This window comes from Oenanthe melanoleuca, chromosome Z, assembly GCF_029582105.1.
Source record: "Oenanthe melanoleuca isolate GR-GAL-2019-014 chromosome Z, OMel1.0, whole genome shotgun sequence".
NCBI lineage: Eukaryota > Metazoa > Chordata > Aves > Passeriformes > Muscicapidae > Oenanthe > Oenanthe melanoleuca.
The window spans coordinates 9179140-9202235 of NC_079362.1; the positions used below are offsets into that span (position 1 = coordinate 9179140).

At 43.1% G+C, this 23096-nt stretch overlaps 1 protein-coding gene across 5 annotated transcripts in view; it reads left to right on the forward strand.

Moving 5' to 3' along the window:
* Positions 1 to 23096, forward strand: part of ZNF462 (zinc finger protein 462) — an 86846-nt gene that overhangs the window by 35796 nt on the left and 27954 nt on the right. Inside the window, exons 2-7 of one of the 5 annotated variants that reach the window (XM_056513970.1) lie at positions 3251 to 3498; positions 4370 to 9891; positions 10777 to 10941; positions 12543 to 12817; positions 15886 to 16004; positions 20116 to 20307. In XM_056513970.1, coding sequence (XP_056369945.1) covers positions 3282 to 3498; positions 4370 to 9891; positions 10777 to 10941; positions 12543 to 12817; positions 15886 to 16004; positions 20116 to 20307 — 6490 coding nt within the window. In that variant the 5' untranslated portion in view covers positions 3251 to 3281. Of the gene's footprint in view, positions 1 to 3230; positions 3499 to 4369; positions 9892 to 10776; positions 10942 to 12542; positions 12818 to 15885; positions 16005 to 20115; positions 20308 to 23096 lie in introns of those variants that run through there. The other 4 variants (XM_056513969.1, XM_056513971.1, XM_056513972.1 and 1 more) reach the window with 4 other exon arrangements.

The window sequence follows — 23096 nt, forward strand, 5'->3', positions numbered from 1 at the left end:
TTGGTCGGTGGATCTCTCCCGGTGTCCATGCCGACATAAAAAGAAGAAAGGTGCGCATTGTGCTACAGTTTCTTTTGATACATGAGCTCAGACTAGCAGCACGTATTTTCTGCCCTTGCACAATGGCGGGATTTTAAGGAAGGACGTGAAAATGGTAGAGCAGAATCCCTACAAAATGCTTCCTCCTGCTCTCAGCGGATGACGCATGGTGGAAACATCACACTGAAGTCCACCGAGCAAGTAAGCAAGGAAGATTAACCTCTTCTTGGACTTGGTGCTGCCTTTGTGATGCAGACCCTGCTGAGATTCAAGCTGGAACCCATTACAGAGTCTCTATCAGTTCTGCAATCAGCAGCTATTAATGATATCTCTCACCACAACGCTTGGTTTAAGCTTGTGTAGACAGCAACCAGCATCCTTAAGGATGCATTCTCCAAGTAGCAGCGTGTGCTGGAGGTGAATGAAGATGGTGGTGGTTTTCACCTCTTGGAGCTGCCAGAATTGTCTTTTTTTTCCCATATCCTCAGCGTTGGTGTCTCTTCTAGTTTTCTATTTCGCAAGCCTGAAGTTTTCCAAAAGAGACAGAGCTGAGACCGTTTTGCGGTGATGTTTCTAAAGGGTCCGAAGTTTCCGGGGGGCTGAGGAGGGGGAGGACTGAGGGGGGCAAGAGTGAGATTTTTGTGTGCGGGCGTTGTTTTTCATCTCTTCCACACAATGGAGCTTTCAGAGAACCTCTCTTAAAAGGCATAGCTACAGCCTTTGTGTGAAGGGTGTATCCGCTGGCAGGGTTTGCTGATGCAGACGGGCTGGGCGGTGATTAACAAAGGTCATTAGACTTTGGAATCTGGCAGGGGAGTGGGGTGGTGTCTCTTCTGCGCCAAGCAGGAGAGCTCCCCAGAGACAGAGCCGGCTGGAGGCTTCCCCCTGCTGTCCCCCCTCACTCCCCCGCTCCTCCTCCTCCCGCTCCTCCTCCTCCTCCTCCTCCTCCTGGGAGGCTTAGCTGCGTGTCGCCTCTGCCTGTAGGACAGCTTGGACCAGTGTCCTGATGCTGTGAACGCAGCGTTTGTGGAGACAACCGCCACATTTTGTCACCCATGGGACAAGGGAACCCAACCCTGAGGAGATGGTTTGGGAAAACCCAAGCCTTGTGCAGAAAGAAGAGAAGGTGCAGCTTTGAGGAGGGCGCAGCGGGAGAGCAGCTACACAATTTGGAGGGCAAGCCATGCAGGAAAAAAGGGAGATGTGATTCTGGGGAATGGAGATTTTTTAAAGCATCACCTAAGGAGGAGGAGTTTAAAAAGGGAGGGAAAAAAAAAAAAAAAAAAAGAAAAAGAAAAAAAAAAGAAGAAGAAAAGACTGGTGTGCTTGAGCTGAAGCTAAGTGAGGCCATGTTGTGCACAGGCGAGAAGCTCTGAGGCTCTGAGTGCAGGAGTTGTCTGAGCTAAAATGGCTGCTCCCAAAGCTCAGAGGACTAGGGCGGCTTAGTGAGTCTTAAAGCTTCAGTGACGCAGGGGCTCATATCTCTTGAAAGTGTGATAAACACATTCAGTGGAGCTGTGGCTTGTTTGGCTGAGATGAAAGGACTAAGCTTGGGGGGATGGGTAGTGAAAACTGGATGATCTGCTTTTCTGTGAAGTGCTCTAAATGCAGGAGTCGTCTGCTCCATGGAAAAATTTGTTTTCAGGTCTAATGGACTGTGCTAAAGGAGACGTGGGGTGGGGCTTCACTCACTGCTGTAATTTGATCCAGAGCAGATAGCAACCCTCTTCCACACAATTTGGTCTGGTGCTTGCACATAAAAGCTTGAGTATCTCGATTATTGTAACTTTGTTAGCTGAAAAGAAGCTGGTGCAGCGTTCATTTTCTTTATTGGTGGTGAGAGGGAGTAGGGGGAGAGAAAGGACAACAGTGCAGCCTGCAAAGTAATGTAGGTAAATATGTGGAGAGCTTCTGTGCTCAGACTGTCCGGAATTTGACTTGCTAGGAGTTTATTTTAGCAGACTATCAGAAGAAGCATTCTTTAATCAAAAATCCTGGTGCAGTACCCTCTGTTGTTTCTGTACGTTAATGTTTTGGAGCTTTCTTCTCACGTTGTAGGTTGCCTCCTTCATACTCGACATACAACAAATCCATGGAATTTAAATTGCTATGGGCTGCTGTTGTGTCTTGAACCTCTGAAATGCTCCGTTTGTCATGCACATGCATGGAAGCTTTAAGAGGCAGTTGCTGTATTAGTATAGGAAGATAGCCCATGTGTCTGAGCACTGCACAGGGTAGGAGGGTCTAAGTCTTTTGTTTGGCTTGTGCTTTGTGTCTCCTGTTCTTCATGGCAGTGCAACCAACCTTCTGTTGCAGCATTAATCGTTCTTAGTTTTAGCTGTATCTTGTGTTGCTTTGTACTTGAAGGTGTGCAGGGCTGTTGGATACATCAAGGACCTCATAATGACTTTAGAGTCTTTGTATCTCATGTTGTCGTTGTACTTTTTCAGCCTGGGTAGTCCCGCTGCTGTCCTTTCCTTCCTCGGCTGTCTCATCCCCCAGACTACTAAGGCACAAAGGTCTTGTCCCTAGATGGACTGAAATGAAACTGTAAACATTTTAGCAAAGAGTGGAGGTGCCCTTAAAAGCTTGGGGAAGGGAGGCAGAGCAAAGTATTCTGCCTTGGTTTTGAGTAACTGCATCTAACCCTGCTGTTAGGTCTAGGTTATCAGTATCAGGACTGATAGGATACTGTGAAGAGAAGACAGATTTATCCCCGTGAAAGCTTTCGATGTGTGGTAGTGAATGAGGCAGGAATTGGCAACTTCTAGGAGGGTTAGTGTCTCCTGAAGGCAGAAGCTGCTGTCTTCTGATTGGGAATTCCAGTGCATGACTGTGAGTAACGTGCCATTTCTCTGCACATGGGCTGTGGTCTTTGAATAAGACCAAATTCTGAATAACAGCCCTATGTAATGGAAAAGCCAAGAGGACAAAGTCCACTGGATCAGTAGTCACTTGTCAGAGAGCTGGGTGTTCACAGAGTCGAGTCAGCAGTTTGTGAGCTACCAAGATAGGACTTTTTGTGGATCTGAGTAGACAGTTCTTAATAGGGTAAGGAAAGGTTGAATTTCATGCTGCTGTGTTTGTGGAATCTCTGCAAATAACTGAGTCATCGAAAGCTTGATGTTACCTTGGTGCTTCCAGGATTTATTCCAAAAGCACTGCTGTAAACTCAGTCTGTCTTTTTCTTTCCTTCCCGTTTTTCTTGCAGATTTTTCTAATGTAAAAGATCATCCTGAACCATGGAGGTCCTGCAGTGTGATGGCTGTGATTTTCGAGCTCCATCTTATGAAGACCTAAAAGCTCACATTCAGGATGTTCACACTGCTTTTCTGCAGCCAACTGATGTCTCTGAGGAGAGCCCTACCCAGCCAAGGTCTGGTTCCATCAATGCTAGCAACCAGACCGAGGTTGAATTTTCTTCTGTAAAGGATGAATTCGCAATTGCAGATGACATAGGTAAATCTCAACTCCAAGATTGATTCAGCTCTTACCCCTCTATTTTACATGTCTTATTTCAGTGTGGTTTAGTTTCTGCTTTTATTGTGGTTTAGAAATTTGCATTATCTTTGTGGCTGTCAGCAAAGCAGAAATCTAGCACCAGCTGTACTGGTTCTGACCATGGTGGTTTCTTTTTTTTTTTTTTTTTTTTTTTTGGTTTTGGTTTTGGTTTTGGTTTTTTTTTTTTGGGTTTTTTTTTTTTTTTTTTTTTCTGTTTTGTTTTGTTTTGTTTTGTTTTGTTTTGTTTTGTTTTGTTTGGGTTTTTTTGTTTTTTCTTTTCCCCCTGCAAATACAAGCATGGAGGATGGTTTTATTTCCCAGCTTCTTTTCATGGGGCTCTTCATACTGATTTTTCATTTTCAGCTTTTCATGATTGTTCTCCACTACCACAAACCACCTCAAAATTACAACTTTTGTTAATTTTCAAACTGAAACTAGTTATATTTTTTCCCCCCAAGAAGGTAATTTTGGAAACTATCCACCCAAAACAATACATCACAGTCATTTATATATAGAAATTATGCATAATGGTCATTTTTCTGACCATTGCCAGGTCTATAGATATTACCATAAGTAAGTGAGGGAATCCTGGAATGGTTGTTTTCAGTTCAGGGTGTGGTTACATTCTTGAGCATACAGGGTGGGTGAAGGAAAAGCCTTTTTTATTTATTTTATTTTATTTTATTTTATTTTATTTTTATTTTATTTTATTTTATTTTATTTTATTTTATTTTATTTTATTTTATTTTATTTTATTTTATTTTATTTTATTTTATTTTATTTTATTTTATTTTATTTATTTACATATACACCTTAATTCTCATTTTAGGGCAAAATGCAACAAGTCAGATGGGGACTGGAAGTTACTATAGCCAGAGCCAGAATTTCTATGGCCAACATATGGCTCCAAATCCTAAACCAACCAGCAAGTTTTTCCAGTGCAAGTTCTGTGTGCGTTACTTCCGTTCCAAAAACCTCCTCATAGAGCACACACGGAAGGTTCATGGAGCACAGGCTGGGGGGAGCTCGGTGGGGCCACCAGCTTCTAGTTCCCTAAATTACAACATCATGATGCATGAAGGGTTTGGTAAAGTTTTCAGTTGCCAGTTCTGCACCTACAAGTCACCCAGGCGTGCGAGGATTATTAAGCACCAGAAAATGTATCACAAAAACAACCTGAAAGAGAGTTCAGCTCCTGCTGCTGCTGCTGCTGCTGCTGCTGCTGTGTCTGAATCAACATCTGCTTCTGTGCCAGTGCAGGAACCCTGCAAGGAGCTGCCAGCAGAGGTGGTGGAGCGGAGCATTTTGGAGTCGATGGTCAAGCCCCTGACCAAGTCTAGGGGCAACTTTTGCTGTGAGTGGTGCAGCTACCAGACACCTCGGAGAGAGCGCTGGTGTGACCACATGATGAAGAAGCACCGCAGCATGGTGAAAATCCTGTCGAGCCTGAGGCAGCAGCAGGATGGAACTAGCACACCTGAGGTGCAGAGTAAGAGTGCCCAGAGTGCCTCTCCAAACTCAAATTACATGTCCATGAACACAACAGGACGTGAGATGTCAAGTGCTAATGTGTCAAACTTCAGGGGATCTATGGGCAATTCACTTATCAGGCCCAACTCTTCTACATCTTCAAAGTTTTCTTCTGTGTCTTACCCCCAAATGAAACCTAAGTCACCTCACAACTCGGGCATGGTTAATTTGTCTGACAGATCTCGCTATGGAATTGCTGATATGACGAATTCTTCTGCTGACCTGGAAACAAGCAGTATGCTAAATGACTCCAGCTCAGATGAAGACCTAAATGAAATGGACAGTGAGAATGGCTTAAACTCCATGGATCACCAGACCTCAGGAATGTCTGCAGAGCAGCTGATGGGATCTGATGGCAACAAACTCTTGGAAACAAAGGGAATTCCCTTCAGGAGATACATGAACAGATTCCAGTGTCCTTTCTGCCCTTTCCTGACGATGCACCGCCGAAGTATTTCCCGCCACATTGAGAACATCCACCTGTCTGGGAAGACAGCTGTGTACAAGTGTGACGAGTGTCCCTTCACCTGCAAGAGCTCTCTGAAGCTGGGTGCCCACAAGCAGTGTCACACAGGAACAACATCTGACTGGGACACCATGAACTCCCAGACTGAGAGCATCGCCTCGTCCCTGAATGATAGCACGGTGTCTTACGAGAGTGGGAATATCAACGGCAGGAAGTCTGCAGGGATGATGGAGCCTGTGCAGCCACAGCCGCAGCAGCAGCAACCACAGCAGCAGCAGCAGCAGCAGCAATCACCCCAGCCCCATTCACAGCATCCATACAAGTGCACTTTGTGCAACTATTCCACCACCACTTTGAAGGGCCTCAGAGTTCATCAGCAGCACAAGCATTCCTTCTGTGACAACTTACCAAAATATGATGGGCCGACATCAAACACACCGCAGGAGAGCGAGGCAGATGCTCATTCCTCTGCCAGCACTGTGAAGAAGAGCCAGACCTCCATCCTTGGGCTCTCGTCTAAAAATAACTTTGTTGCAAAAGCTCCTAGGAAAGTCTCAAATGACTTCCCGTTAGATCTCTCTCCGGTGAAAAAGAGAACTAGAATTGATGAAATAGCCAGCAACCTGCAGAGCAAGATCAGCCAAAACAAGCAGCAGGAGGATGCTGTGATTAACGTAGAGGACGATGAGGAAGAGGAAGAGGACAATGAGGTGGAGATAGAGGTGGAGTTAGACAGAGAGGAAGAGCAAACAGAACCAATGATGGAGGTTTCCAGTTCGTATGCACCCCAGCAAATGTGGGGCAGAGAGGCTAATGATTCCCAGAAGGAGACGAGCTTCAGGAACATGCAGCACGACTACAATTCCACCAACGGGGCGGAGATTGAGCTCACTTTGTCTGAGGATGAGGAGGACTACTACTCTGCTGTCAGCATGAAGGATCATCAGAGCCCTAATGCCTCTGTTCTGGGTAGCCAGTCCAACATGTATGGCACCGACCAGAACAATGAGAATTCGGAGTTCAGTGACACTGGCAGGCTTTACTATTGTAAACACTGTGATTTCAGCAACAAATCTGCCAGGAGTGTTAGCACCCACTACCAGCGAATGCATCCCTACATTAAATTCAGCTTTAGGTACATCCTGGATCCCAATGACCACAGTGCAGTGTACCGGTGTCTCGAGTGCTACATTGACTACACAAATTTTGAAGATCTGCAGCAGCATTATGGAGAGCATCATCCTGAGGCTATGAATGTACTGAACTTTGATCATTCTGATCTGATCTACCGCTGCCGCTTCTGCTCTTACACAAGCCCAAATGTTAGAAGCCTAATGCCACATTACCAAAGAATGCATCCCACAGTGAAAATTAACAATGCAATGATATTTTCAAGCTATGTTGTCGAGCAGCAAGAAGGGCTGAACACAGAGTCTCAGACACTGAGAGAGATCTTGAATTCTGCTCCAAAAACTATGGCAACCTCCACCCCTGTGGCACGTGGGACTGGTGTGCCAGCTGGTTTTAACAAAAGTGCTACCAAGAGTTTCAGTCCTGAATGTGAAAATCAGAAGGAGCCTTCGGTCAACACTGTGGTTGTTTATGACTGTGATGTATGTTCATTTGCAAGCCCTAACATGCATTCAGTTTTGGTGCACTACCAGAAGAAGCACCCCGAAGAAAAGGCCTCGTATTTCAGAATCCAGAAGACCATGCGTGTAGTCTCTGTTGACAGAGGCTCTGCCCTTGCTCAAATGTCATTTGAGCTGGGGGCTCCCATCTCCCCAAAACTGTCCAACTTGGCTTCTCAGCCTCCAGCTCCCCCACCACCACCCCCGGACCTCTCTACTGAGCTCTACTACTGCAAACACTGCTCCTACAGCAACCGCTCTGTCGTGGGGGTGCTTGTCCACTACCAGAAGAGGCACCCCGAGATCAAGGTCACGGCCAAGTACATCAGGCAGGCCCCGCCGACCGCAGCCATGATGCGGGCTGGGGAGTTGCCCCCTGGCATCCAGAGGCCACCAGTGTCTATGCAGCAGCTGGGCCGGGGCGGGTCCGAGACATCGGTGAACCCTCCTGAGAATGAGATGTTCTTCTGCCAGCACTGTGACTACGGGAACCGCACCGTGAAGGGTGTGCTCATCCACTACCAGAAGAAGCACCGTGACTTCAAAGCCAACGCGGATGTGATCAGGCAGCACACGGCCACCATCAGGAGCCTCTGTGACCGCGCCCAGAAGAAATCGGTTGGCAGCCTGCCCGCCCACAGCTCCGGCACCGAGCGGGACAAGTCCAAGCTGAGAGCGCTCAAGTGCAGGCAGTGCAGCTACACCTCCCCGTACTTCTATGCACTGAGGAAGCATATAAAGAAAGACCACCCGAATCTGAAGGCCACGGTGACATCCATACTGAGGTGGGCATTTCTGGATGGCTTAATAGAAGCTGGTTATCACTGTGAATGGTGCATTTATTCACACACAGAGCCAAGTGGCTTGCTTGTGCATTACCAAAGGAGACACCCCGAGCATTATGTTGATTATACCTACATGGCAACCAAACTCTGGGCAGGTCCCGATCCTTCCCCTCCTGCTCTAGCGATGCCAACGGAGATGAAGACCTATAAATGCAGAGACTGCATTTTTGAAGCATCTTCTATTTGGGATATTACTAATCACTACCAAGCATTTCACCCTTGGGCCATGAATGGAGATGAGTCTGTGCTGTTAGATATCATTAAGGAGAAAGATACTTCTGAGAAAACCATGCCACAGCCTGATGAAGGTGGGGTCAGGATGGACTCTGAAGACCAGTTAGCAACACCACAGATGGATCAGGATCCAGAGTGTGCAGAGGATCCCAGCCTTTCCCATGAAAAAACTGTCCAGCTGGCTTCTGCAAATCCTGCCATCTCCTCCACTCCATACCAGTGTACAGTGTGCCAGTCTGAGTACAACAACCTGCATGGCCTCCTGACACATTATGGCAAGAAGCATCCTGGCATGAAAGTGAAGGCAGCAGATTTTGCTCAGGACATAGACATTAACCCAGGGGCTGTGTACAAGTGCAGGCACTGCCCATACATTAACACACGCATTCATGGCGTCCTCACACACTATCAGAAGCGGCACCCATCCGTGAAAGTCACTGCTGAAGACTTTGTGCATGACGTGGAGCAGTCAACTGACATTGCTCAGAATGACGTGGAAGAGACAAGCAGGATTTTCAAGCAAGGCTATGGTGCTTACCGGTGCAAACTCTGCCCCTACACCCACGGAACCCTTGAGAAGCTGAAAATCCACTATGAGAAGTACCACAATCAACCCGAATTTGATGTTTTTGCCCAGTCACCACCAAAAGTGTCTGCCTCGGTGGAGCCAGACATGGTGACTGAAATAAAGGCCTCCCCAGAAATTGCTGCCGAGGATGTTGGGGAGGTCTCCATGCCAGCGCCTCATTTCTCTAGTTCTCACTTAGTGTCTCACACAGTTTTCCGGTGTCAGCTCTGCAAATATTTCTGCTCCACCCGGAAGGGGATAGCAAGACACTACCGCATCAAACATAACAACGTCCGGGCACAGCCAGAGGGCAAGAACAACCTCTTCAAGTGTGCCCTGTGCTCCTACACCAATCCCATCCGCAAAGGGCTTGCAGCACACTACCAGAAAAGACATGACATTGATGCTTACTACACTCACTGCCTGGCAGCTTCCAGGACAGTAAGCGACAAACCCAATAAAGTGATCATTCCATCTCCTCCTAAGGATGACACTCCTCAGCTCAGTGAGGAGCTGAGGAGGGCTGTAGAGAAGAAGAAGTGCTCTCTCTGCTCCTTTCAGTCCTTCAGCAAGAAGGGCATCGTGTCTCACTACATGAAGCGTCACCCTGGTGTTTTCCCTAAGAAGCAGCATGCCAGCAAGCTGGGGGGATACTTCACTGCTGTGTATGCTGACGAGCATGAAAAACCAGCTCCAGCCGAGGAGAGGAATGACTTTGAAAAGCCTGAGGTGGAGGCTGAGGCTCAGGAAATTGAGTGGCTTCCTTTCAGGTGCATTAAATGTTTCAAGCTGTCCTTCAGCACAGCGGAGTTGCTGTGCATGCATTACACTGATCACCACAGCAAAGATTTGAAGAGGGACTTTTCCATACTTGGAAGTGGCACCCGCTCTCAGAGCCCTGTCTACCAGTGCAAGCACTGTGATACAAAATTGCATAGCACGGCAGAGCTGACTGCGCACTTGAATGGCCACAATGAGGAATTCCAGAAGCGTGCCAAACGTCAGGAGAGGAGGAAGCAGCTTTTGAGCAAGCAGAAATATGCAGATGGTGCTTTTGCAGATTTCAAACAAGAGAGGGTAAGGATTTGTGTGTCTGGTCTCTTTCTCTGCCCCCTGCTCCCCACTAGGGAGCTCACCAATGCCCACTTGCATGTTCTCTTTGACAGCCAAATGACCACAGGCTAATGAATGACTCAGAGTGCCAGTGAGCTCTATAAGCCAATTACACTTCCTGCTTTAATTTCCTCATCCATCCGCCGCATTTCCCTAGGTTCTGTAGGAAACCTTGTTCCTTCCTACTGCTTCCTTCAGTATTTTCTTTATCTTCTTTCCTCCCTCCCACGCTTCTGGAGGGCTATCTGTGTCTGACAGTTGCTTGTTCTTTTGTGGCAAGGCTGCCATGTACTTTGTATCACAGATTCTCTACAAAATGTCCTATCCCCTTCTTCCATGTCCCTCTGAATAACATATCAGTTTTCTTCTCAACCTTCTCTCTGTCAATCCTTTCTTTCATTGAGCACTCAGGATTAGCATAACATGAATCTGCCTGGTGATAGGAGCTTTTGGCCAAGTGCCTCATAAGGAGAGGACCAAATTGTTTCTCCATTTCTTGCCCACTTACCCCCTTCTTTCTGGTTCAGTTTTAAAAAGAAAACACTTGCGCAGGAAAAGCTTTGCACAGAAGTTGGGGAAGTTATGGGGTTGTGGAAGAGGAGGCACAGTCTCAGGCCAAACCAAAATAGTCTCCTAGAGGGCCACTGTTAGCCATAAACTGAATGTTTCTTCTGCATAGATGTCTTGTCCACTTACTTTGTAGGAATTAATGATCTCAACAGAAATTGAACCTTGCAGTTCTGCAAGACTGGACGTCAGGTATAACATCAGGTCTAAAGCCTGGTCTGTGCTCCTAAAAACAAGGTGACAAAGCCTGCTTCAGTGGTTTATGCTTGTGTGCTCAAACAGGCTTATGGACACTTGGAAGATGTTTCAAAACTCAAGGAGAGGAAGGTGGTTGGCTACAAATGCAAATTTTGCGTGGAAGTCCATCCAACACTTCGAGCCATCTGTAATCACCTCCGCAAGCATGTCCAGTACGGGAATGTCTCTTCTGTGTCGGCCACTGTGAAGGTAATAGTTCCTGAAAGGTGACTAAAAGTGACTGAAACTACAGGAATTATGTAAAATAAAGGCTTCATTGATAACCTGTGGCAGGCTCTTGTGAAGTTGAATGGGTTTTGAACTAGTCATTCCAGTTTGGCATGATGTTTTAATCTAACACTAAGTTTCTGAAGTGCATTTGGTTCATTTCAAGATGTTTTAACTTTTTTTCACTCTTGATCCAGGGGCACGAAGATTCTTAAATTCTTATTTCTTCTCAGCCACAAAGGGGTTGATGTTGCTGATGACTAAAACACTTGGTTTATGAGCGGGAAACTTTCTCTCAGCTACTTTATGGGCCGCATTTTTGCTTAGTCAAGCTCAAAATGTGTTGTTTGTTTTCTTTTTTTCTATATGTATATGATTTTTATTTTAGGAAGAGGAAGTGTGCACATACAAATGTGGGAAGCTGCTTGTGGTACACCTTTCCACGTGGAATTTGTACGCTGGCTCCAAACAAAACATTCAGTGGTCAGCTGAGCCTGTGATCCCCTTCAGGTGGTTAGATGCAAACTTGTTCCTTTCTCCCCGTGTAAAGGGGTGCCTCCTACGACATCTCCAGGTTATATTCCAAAGCCTGATTTATTAGTAGGGGAAGTAAAAGTGTGCCAAGGCTGTGGGAACTAGCTCTTGTGAGAGGCTCCTGCTGCCTGACTGACAGGCCTTATTTGGTGACATAATCTGCTTTTTGTGATGAAGCTGTGTCCTCCACAGCCTAACTCGCACCACCTAAGAGAGGTTTCATTGCCCTACCACTGACCTTTCCTCACCTTCTCGCTGGTACTCCTGACAGATTCAGATGCTTCCCTCCCAAGAGTCCTTTCCCTCTTCTCAGTTCTCAAGTGATGCTTGTGTAGGGTCAGTGCTTTCTTTTGAGTAAATAAAATCTTGCATCAGGAACAAGAGCTGAAAGCCATGGCCTAAAGAATGTGCTGCAAATTCCTCTTACAGGGTATTTAAGTAACTGCACAAATGCATGGCTCTGGTTAGAAACGGGAAAGGAAAGTTACGAATGAGAGTTTAAAAAATGGGCTTTTTCCTGTTTGCTCTGTATTTTTAGAGGGTTTTGGCATTTTAGACAACCAGCTTGTTTCTTGAGGGTTTGACACTGATGGACAAAGTCTACTGAAGAGTAGACAACTATATTAGTCAGCAGGGTTGCTACAGTCAGCTAGCGCAAAATAAACTGAAATTAACTTTTCTGTAACTTACTAATTATTATCTGATCAATTTTACAATATTCACACCAAGCCATTGAAAGATAGGTTTCTTGCTTTTTTGTGTGATCTGACACAAACTTGACCAAAGAGTGAGTTGTTTTTTTTTTTAACATGTGCATGCGTATATATAATAGATGTAACTATGTTTTTCCCTCCCAAGAATAGGTCTTTTTTTTTTTTTTTTTTTTTTTTTTTTTTTTTCAGAAAGCCATTGATGTGGAGTTTGTGTAGCGATATGTTTAGAGAAATAATGCAGTGGGAAGCCTGGACATTCTGATGAACACAGGGGAAAGACTGAGGAGCAAAAGGGAGAGAGAATTGATGGCTTTGGGGGGGATATGTGTTTTTTAGCAGGAAGCTGAAGAGCCTTCAAACACAACTTTGATGGAGGGTTTTGAGGGAGCCAAAGACCCTGGCATTGTGGAATTTGCAGAAGCTGAATATGGAGCATCCCTGGAAGATGAAGCCAGGCCTGGGGGCTACCACTGCAGCCAGTGTGACCGGGTTTTGATGTCTATGCAGGGTCTGCGATCTCATGAGAGGAGTCACTTAGCTCTGGCCATGTTTGCCCGGGAAGACAAGTACAGCTGCCAGTATTGCTCCTTTGTCTCCGCTTTCAGGCACAAGTAAGTGCTTATTTTATTTTATTTTATTTTACTTTTTTTTTTTTTTTTTTTTTTTTTTTTTTTTTTTTTTTTTTGTTGTGTGTTTCCTAAAGAATCACCAGCTAGTAGTGCTGTTTTGTGGGCTGACACTGAAGAAGAGCTCGCTCGACCTGATGTTGAGGTTGAGCCACACTTTTCTCATGGTGTTAACGTATTTTCCACACTGCAAAATCCTTGGCCATTATGATTGGCTTCTTGAATTTCTGTTAACCTTCCTTTTACATGCAGGGGAGAAGCATGCAAACCAAAGAATAAGGCTTATTTCAGTAGGCAAACAGTGCAGCCCACCACTTATGCACCTGTATTGCATGCATGAGACTTAACAAGCCAAGAAGAGAAAAGTTAATCTTCTATATTTAAGAAACTTCTGCTGTGTATAACTACCTTGTTTGTAATTACTACAGCTCTTTGTGGGCTGATTTTACATTTCTAATGTTAAAATAATGTCATAAATTTACCTTAAATCAGGTTTTTTTTTCTCAATTATGTCGTGCAATTTCAGTCTACAAATAATTCAAATTCATACCAGTGTACTGTATGAGTGACTCCCTCATCCTGCTTCCTTGTCTGATAAAAGGTCATCAGTAACAGTGACATTTTTTATCCTTTGTTTCCCTGAGATTTGACTTAGCTTTTAGTTTCTTAGTTTTAAAAATTATTTTAATAATAAAAGTATATGTGTCCCACCAAAAATGGGGTTTGTGATAAATTTTCTGCTGGCACCCTGGACCTGATTTGCAGGTGTGTGTTTCTTCTTAATTTCTGGGGAGAGAGCTGCTTGTTCACTGTTTTACAAAAGAAGATAGATCCAGGTGCTCATTTGACCCAGGCATTCACAGCACTCTTAAATTGGGTGATGATGTCACCATTTCTCAATCAAATGCATATGCAGAGAAGAGATTTTTTAGTTCCTTGTGTTAAAAAAAAGCAAGGTTTCTGCTGGTTGCACTGCACAGCATTGCAAATTGATGCCACAGTTGGAAAGGTCCACAGGATTGAGCAACCAAGGGTAGGAGAGGGACTTGGGGAAAGGATGTGCACTGCTGGGTGTATCCCACTCTGTTTTGGCAAGGCTGACAGTGAGGGGAGCCCCTGCAGGGCTTGCTGTTTGCCTGGTAAACTTGCTTCAACATTCAAACTTTTGTTGAGTTTGGTGCCTAGTCACTTTGTTTTGTTTTGAGGATAAGTCATGTCCCAGAAGTTGTGAGACGGGTAAATCAAAAAGTGGTGAATGGCAGGGAAGAACTCACTACCTAACTTGGTCTCTGTTGTTGAAGTTGCTTGCTTCTTCTTTTATTTTTGTTTCTGATGCAATTATTCTCCTGGGAGATTAAGTCGATGAAGGAAACCAAACTAAATATTTAAACAGCCCAATATTCTCCCAGATCTTACCAAAACTTTAAAACCTCCTTTTGGAGCTGGCAAAATATGTGGTTGTGAATATAGTTTTAATTATTACCATGTGTAATACCTTATGGTATTTATATTTATAATAGCTTAATATGTATTACATACCTCTTTGGCAGTCTGCTTTAATTGTTAAGTAATCTCATTCTCTGGAGGCTATTTAAAACGAGTTTTATTCTATGAAGTATTCACTGCAAGTGTTCAAAGCCTTGCTCATTTAGGAGACATTTTCCCCCACTTCTCTAGAAAACCTGTGCATTTTGTCTTGTCCCAAGCTCCAGCCTGGATTTCTGCTAAGTTGTATTTGTATGAAGTGACACTGAGAGGAGATACAAGTTCATTTTCTGTTTTTTGGCTGTTATCAGATGTTTGAATACACAGAATTCAGTGTTAGCTCTCATAAACAGGAATTTTCTGGCTTAGGCTCTTGTCAGTGTGGGACTAAAGATCATGTGGAATCTTGTGTAGTGTGACAGGGCTGGAACAACTGCTGTTTGAGTTACATGTTGGTACTCTGTAAAAGAGCAGGACAATTTGGGACAAATAAAAAGAACTATGCCTGAAATACATCTAGAACCAAGGTGAGGGGGGATGGGTGGATGGCAGTTTTGGCAAATTACAATTCCTGCAGTGTCCCTGCCCTGTGAGATGACTCAAGCTAAGACCAGATCACAAAGCATAAATGCGTCCAAAGTAGAGCCTGTGCTGGAAATATTTACAGCCGGGATTCAGACTACCTGCCTGCCACCCAGAGACAGGGAATTCATGTCTGTCAGCCACAACGTAGGAACTGCAGAGGTCTGCAGGATTCGCTCAGTTAGAATGAATTTGATCTTCTTTAGAAAATGTGGAAAACATTCTTTTTCCTCCTCCAAACTTTACTGAGCTACTAGGGCAAATTGTGCTGAGAGCAGTTTTTTGATCACTTTGCAGTATTCAGGCCGTTGGTATTTCCATTTTCCCTGAAGAAAGTAGAGGCTGGTCTTTGCCACACCTTCTTTTCCTGCTGAGCTTCATGTAGAATCTCCTACACTGCTGCTTCTGAAACTCTGCTACCTTTTAATCCTAGAACTCATCAACTGTAGCCTGCTGGCACCCTCCCCAGAGCAGGATCTCTAATCTGCTTTTGCTGCTATAACCAAAAGAAGGCTTCCTCAGTAAAGCTGGTCAACAAAAGAACCACTTTTTTTTCTTTTTTTTCTTTTTTTTCCTCCCTTGATCAACAGAACAAGAGGGGGTATATGTTTATTTTCACAAAAATGTTTGGCAGAAGAAAAATTGTGTAATGATAATTTAATAAGAAAATAATTTCTTGCCTGTTTCATGTTTCTTCATCTGGTTCTTTCAGTCTGGATCATGCATAATTTATACTAATCTTGCCCTGTAAGTTTATTTAGGTGACTTGCTCTCTGTATAAGCAGAATTGGTGTCAGCTCTGCTCCTTTCCTTCACACTAGATTTGACTTTATTAAGTGAGCAGACCTGTTGAATTTATTGAGGAAAGAGTGTGAGAAAGGATCTCTACTTACTCTTCTGTTGCTGTGGAGTGCTTTGCTTTGCCTCTGAAGAGACAGCTGAAACAATTGACTCTTTTCTGTCTCCCTTTTCTGTCTCTCCTCAAGCCTGGACCGCCACATGCAGACCCACCACGGACACCACAAGCCATTCCGCTGCAAGCTCTGCCCGTTCAAGTCATCCTACAACAGCCGCCTGAAAACCCACATCCTCAAGGCTCACGCTGGTAAGTTTTCCCCTCTCAGTCTTGCAGTGAAATGGCCTGTTGTGTTCCTGTGGCTGATCACAGCTGCTGGATTGAACCACGTGTTTTGTCACCAGAGCTGGGTAAGGTTTTTTCCAAAGGCCACAGTCAATGGAACCTGTTGGGATAAGTGGGAGTTTGGCTAATGGGAAAGGCAAGGATTTAAAGCAGTGGGTACTTCAAGAACTTTTTTCTTCTCTTTTCTTTTATATGAATGGTATTTTTTTCCTTATTTCTGCACTTTTCTCCAAGTAGATTTCATCTCTTATACCATAGATGCCATGACAAAATTGGCAGTGAGCTTTGCTCTGCTCTTTGTATTTATTTTTGTGCTTTAAGTGACTCTGGGAAAAAGACTGTCAACAGCACCTTGGTTTTTGGTAGAGCCTTACGCTGGCTTTCATGCTGAAACCAAACCCTAAGAACATTGGGAGTCAAGTGTGCAACAGACTGAGAATGTCAAAATTGTATTACCAAACATGGAAATTTGTCTTGCAAATCTCTGTATTTTGTACAGAATCCATAAAAGCAAGCCGTGCTTCCGAGGAACCGGAATTGGGAAGGTGATGTGTCACACAGAGTAGATCACCTGAAATTGTTGTACCTTTGATTATTAAAAAGTGAGACTCAGGATTTCCTCATCTTTATTCCTTGGCTTTAGATTCTTGGCACCGTCACACAACCTGCATTGAAAGGTTATCCTTTGGTTTTCAATCCAAACATGCACTCTGGTGCAAATAATAGAATAATGACCAGTCTGAAAACCTGAAAACCAGCCCAGTTGTTAAAAAAGTTGTGAGTAGACACTCCTTGAAAGGGAGTTTCTGATAAAAAGGACCACAAGTACATTCCCTATTCTATTATTTGCTTACTAAAGTCATATACTCTGGGGTGGAGGAGAAAGGTGTGAGAAAATAGAGAGAAAAGGTGTGAGAAATTTGTAGCAATCTACTGATGAAAAAAAAAATTATTGCTGCTATTGATCCAAAGGCATTTTTCATCTACAGAAATATAGGAGGTATTGATGGCCTTGTGTACTTTGTTTCATGTATTTTTTTTTTTTTTTCATTTCACAGAACTTGTGCCAATTTCTGTTTCTTGGATGGATAAAATAGATTAGCTTAACTTCTGCCACTTTCCTTTTGTGTGGGAGGACCATGGCATTTTGTCCCTTCTAGGAAACCAACTGTATGCAGCAGTTCCAGTTCACAGAATCCCACATCCTGTATGGAGGAGCCATGTTTTTTTTATTTTCACCAACCATAAAGTATTGTTTTATGCTATTACACAGCTGGGCTCCTTGTTTGAACCTGCCAGATTTTTAGACTCGAAGTTACCATGCAAGTAATATTTACTTCACACTTCTCTTAATGTAATTCGTTGATTGATTGATTGATTAGGAATTCATGCCTCTGAACTTGGTGTAGTAGACCCCTTGAAGGGACATGTATTGCACTGTACAAGACCACAATTTCATGGTTGCCTAGATAGTGCTTGCACAGTGACTCAGGTAATAGGGTTTCCAAAGGCTTACAGATATGTTTCTGCTTCACTCCCATTTCTACCAAATGGGTGGTCACATCACAGAAAAGTTGATTGTATGTTTTTCAGTCAGAGCTTTGCTTTGGTTTGTTTTGAGTCAGTCATTCAGAAATATGTATTACTGAACAAAAATGTCCGATATCCTCACACTCCTCAGTTTTTCAATAACACAGTGGTTCTCTGAACTTCTCTTATGTTATCTTCTTTTTTTTTTTTTTTTTTTCAATTGTCAATCATCTCATTATCCATTTATTTATAATTTAAAACTTCAATTCTCCTGAATTTTTCCTGAAGTCTCCTGGAGATCTTTAAAAGTCCATAAAATCCTGATTCCTGAAATGTTTTAGTCTTTAGTGTTCAGTCTGCCTCTGCCTCATTTTCTGGGTATGGATCAAAATTCAGTGAACTACAAAATCCGTTCTTATGTGATGGCTGGTACCAGTGTTTCTGACATTTGTTTTTCATCCAGTGTGTGCCATCTCCTTTGACATGGAGCAGAACAATTTACAGTTTCTCTAAATGGGCTCTCTGTTGTTTTCATCTGAACTTTTTCACCTGTTTTGTTTTATTTTTTATTTTTTTTTATTATTTTGGGGTTTTTTTTTGCTTGTGTTTTTGAGGAATCTTTCTTACCAATTTCTTAATCAGCAATTACTCTGGGAGTGCAGAAATGAGTGATTGTAAGATAAGAGCATTGTACAAGTTCAGTTTCTGTGTAATCTGGAACATAGTGCTTTGAGTACATATCAAGTGTTGAGGCCCACTACATAAACGCTTACATTTATTTATTTGTATGTGTGTTAGTATGATCACTATAAGATGCAAAACTAGCAGTCAAAAAAAGTGCAGAAGACTTCTGTTGGGCCAAGCTGTGGCTTTTCCTCTCCAATCAGACACATCCTTTTACGTTCTGATGTCCATTGGAAATGAATAGTGGGCATATTTATTAGTGTGTCTAGGCTTGGTATGTAATCATCCTTAATTTGCTTTAATGTCTTGTGGTGCTTTTAAGTTAGCAGTTGGTTGGTGCACGTTGTCATCCAGGAATCTCTTACACTGATAAAACCATGAAGGTCTATATCTGTATCCCACTGGTATCTTGTAACCTTGGAATATTTTTTGTCCTTAAATTATTGTGTTCCATGGAGCAACTTGTTGTGCGTGCTACTCAATAAATGTATTTCTGTTTGTAAAAAGGAAATATATGACTCATACAACACACAGGTGAGAAATGTAGTTTCAGGGTAGTTTTTTGTTTCACCACTTCAGACTCTTCGAGTGATCTGTTCTTTTTCAGATACACCAAAAAGGGCATTCTAAGAGTTTCTAGTTTGTCCTGATGTTTAGCATGGTTTTTCTGGAGGACAGAGATGGGAGTTTTGTGGAGGATGGCTTTTAATCCTTTCAGGTGTGCTTGCTCTGAATGGCTGCAACACATGTGTTTTAATACACTCTTTTGGTTCACTTATTTCTGGTGTGGGAAACAATGCTGCTTGAGAACCCTCTTTGCTGGATTTGTCAAGAAGTGGAAAACATTTTCTGCTTCATCCATTGCCAGAACTCTCATTCTTCTCTTGCTGTTCATGAATATTTTGCTCCTGTATTAGTTTTGGCAGTTTATGTTCAGCTCATATGTGGCCAGTATTACTCTTGTACATGGAAGTGGCACTTCCAAAACAATAACTTGGCACCTGCATATAATATCACATTGTTTGTGTTGGGACAGTTTCACTTTGTGATCCAATTGCCTCCATGCCTCCATGCAAAACAAATCTTGTATCAGGATTTGTTTCCCCTTGTTTGCTGTCTCTATGGCTTGGAATGTATTCAAAATTAAATCCACTACTGTGCATTACTTCTGTTCTTTCACTTCTTTTAGTGCTTTCTCGTAACGCACTTCCACACAGCCTGGCAGATACAGCCTTTTGTACTTGGCATTGACATTTTCACCAGCCTTGACTTGGTTGCCACTCTGTGAAGATTGATGCTGCCTAATGGCAGGCTATTTATAAGGAAAATTGTAACCTTTCCCAAATGTAATTGCACTACACACTTTTTTTTCCTTTCTTTTTTTTTTGTTTGTGGAGGGGCCTTTGTTAGTGTTTTGTAGTGTCCTTCTTGCTTCATTAATTATGACACTGGATGTGCTGCATGCCGAAACAAACGACTTCACCATTTCTAGCTGCTGTGCTCCCAAACAAATTTGAAAGTGCTGTGCTTGAGTTATTCCATTTTCATCCCAGAGTCTGTTTTCTTCCCATACCATGCAACACAGGCATGCTGAAAGTCTGGTCTCTGTTTTTCTTGACATCAGCCACTGTACAAGGATCTGCAGTTACCAGAAAGTGATACTTTGGTCCAAAGCAGGTGTCTACACCCACAGACTCCAGACTGCTCTGACAAGGAGACATGCATAGCTTGTTTTCTTTGGGATCAGTTTTTCGCTGAAGAGTCCATGGGAATTTTACTGCCAAGTTCAGTAAGAGAAGTGTGAAGGCCCCGTTTTGTTTCTTTTGTGAGCTGATGACTTGCCTGTATTTCGCTCACCCAGGTGAACATGCCTACAAATGTTCCTCCTGCTCATTTTCCACCATGACAATCAGCCAGCTGAAAGAGCACTCCTTGAAAGTGCATGGGAAAGCACTGACACTACCAAGACCCCGCATTGTCAACCTTGCAGCCTCATACGCCCACCACACCTCCAAGAACCACACTCCTGCTGAAGAAGTGGAGGACTCTAATGGTAAGAGGTGCCTCAGAGTGAGAATTTAATTGTTTAAGGTGCTGCTTAATATTTTTATTGCAAACCAAATTGCAGCAGGCAGCTTTGCACCAAAAGCATCTTCATTTGGTCATTAAGAGGAAACCAGAAGTTGCATCAAAACCAAGAGTAAACGTGGTGTTGTAGGAAGTGATCTGCTTTGGGTCCTCACCAGTTCATAGTACATTAATTTTTTCCCTCACTACTTCAGCTGACTTTGGAATATGACCCTGCTGGCTTTGCTAGCAGAGATTTACATTGTAGAAAATATTTCAGACTCATAATTTCTATTCATAGCCAGTGGGAAAAGGATCTGCAAATTCCATCCATGCTCCTGATTTTCCTTTATATTCATAGAATCATAGAGTGGTTTGGGTTGGAAGGGGAATCTTGATGATCGTCTCCTTTTGCCCTCCAGCCATGGGCAGGGACACCTTCCACTATTCCAGGTTGCTCCAAGCCCCATCCAACCTCACCTTGAGCTCTTCCAGGATGGGGCAGCCGCAGCTTCTCTGGCAAACCTCTGCCAGGGCCTCACCATCCTCACAGGGAAAGATTTTTTCATAATATCTAATCTTATGAGTAGGCCACTTTGATGAAACCACATGATTAAACTTTAAATGTCAACCTGTAATAGTAGGAAGAGTAAATATTGTTTCTATCTGCTGTACAGAGGACACCAAAAGTGCCTTCAGTTATTTAGCTGCAGGAAGGAGAACCTGAGCACTGTTTCTTTTTTTCAATGCTTCTTTTGAAAGGTGTTAATCCCCTTGTGCTGGAGGGATGTGTAGAGGATGCTTGAAAAGCAGCAGAAGGAGGGACACTGTTTAAACACAGAAATAGAAGAGATGGTGTGGGGTACCACATCAAGCTTTAAGGCTTTTTAAGGAGTAGCTTATGAGGCATCTTTTGGTGTCACTGCCTATCACTTAAGAGAAGAGCTCTTCTTTGGGAAAAAGAAACCCCAACCTTAATTCCTGGATGAGTTTCATTGACATGGAAAGAGAATATTTTCAGATGTTCAAAGAACTGGAATGTATGGAAGCTGTGTTAGAAGAGGGAAAAATACTTTTTTTTCCTAGACCCTTGAGTGGTTCTAGCTGCTAAACTGCAGGAATTTTGTTGTTTGCAGTTTTGCTTGGGATACTGGTGAACTAAGTATGAGAGGTAAATATTATCAGTAATCATTTGGTAGCATTTTTGGTTTCCTACTTTCCTTTTCTTTCTCACCAGAAAAAAACAAAACCAAACAAAACCAAACAAAAAGCCCAAAAAAACAAAACAAAAAACAAAAACAAAAACAAAAACAAAAACCCAGAAGTGAAATGAGAAAAAAATGAAAGAAAATAAGTTCAGAAAGTGGCTGAAAGCAATTGAAAGAAGTAAATAATCTGCATAGAAATACTTCATTGAAGGGGAAAAAAAAGGCAGCAAAATATTTTTGTGATTTAGCGAGTCACTCTTTGGGTCAGAATCAGAATTGTATCAAGAGATTTTGACCAGCTGTTCCCAGACAACCTTTTGTCTATGGGTTGTCTGGAACAGTGCAATTACTGAATTTTTTTGCTAATGCTAGCTTAAGATAATCCAATAAGATGTGTATATCTTGAGATGTGTTCTACTGCTCTTTTTTTCTGCTTTAAAAATAAAATGTACCATTACTGACATAAGAAGTGGAGAATAATTTTCAGTGTCTGTCCTAGCCTTTCCTATGTGTTAGCAGTCTTTTGTTAGTGGTGTGTGGAGAGATACAGGACAATACTCAGTTTGGGGAAGGATGGTTCAGTTGTTTCTTTTTTAAATTTTGCTTCTCTCAGGTGCTCAAACTCTTGATTAGTGGAGTTAAAGTTCAGCATGCCTGCTGTATCCTGTAGAGGATAATTTTGTTGCCTTTAAGAACTCTTCCTCAAAACAGTTAAAACGATGACTCTGTTAACAACAGCGTTTCATTGGGTTGACTTTGTTGCCTAGATCTGTACTACAGCCTGAGATCAAGGCCAGGTTTGTCCCACTTAGCTAGATCATCTTTAAATGAGGTTAATGGTTAAGTCACTTTGACAATAATAGAAGCCACCCACTGGGAAGCTGGTCGGACAAGTACAGGTGTTATAATAATAGTGTTAGCATTTTCAGCATTGCTTGAGGAAGGAATAACCTGCTTTAAGTAATTTTTTCACATTATACAGTTGGCTGCAGATCAGGTTAATGGTGGCTGCTCTTATGGCATCGTGTGTTTTTTGGGTTTTTAGAAGGCAATAAATCCTTGCCTCTGTGGCCCAGGCCTATGAGTTGTGGGTGGTGTGCAAGACTAGATGAGATACTGGTCCCAATAGTAGGAAATGCAGGCACTGTTATGTACAGTTGGAGTATTAGGAAGGGCTCACATGGTGTAGAGTAGCTGGGTTTTAACTGTTGGTGTATATGAATAACCTCCAGTGTGAACTGTGATCAAAGTTAATTCACCAGGGATGCAGCACTGAACCTGGGCTGGGGTGAAAGGCAGACAAAAGGCTGCATCCCATTGTTAGGAAACTTGTTTTGTAGGTTCATAGGTGTGCAGCAGGCTTATGTAATTGAGATGGTTGCAGAAAGGAGCTGTTTCTGCCTCTGAATGGATATTGTGTTTGGAGTAGGAAATATAGCAGGGTGGCTTGGGGAGATTTGGGGATCTGGCAGAACTTGTCGATTTTTGAGCTCTGTAAAAATGCAGAAGAGGGAGAAGGGTACTGAATTGTAGTGGCAGAGTACATGTCTGGATAGAGCTGCTCTGG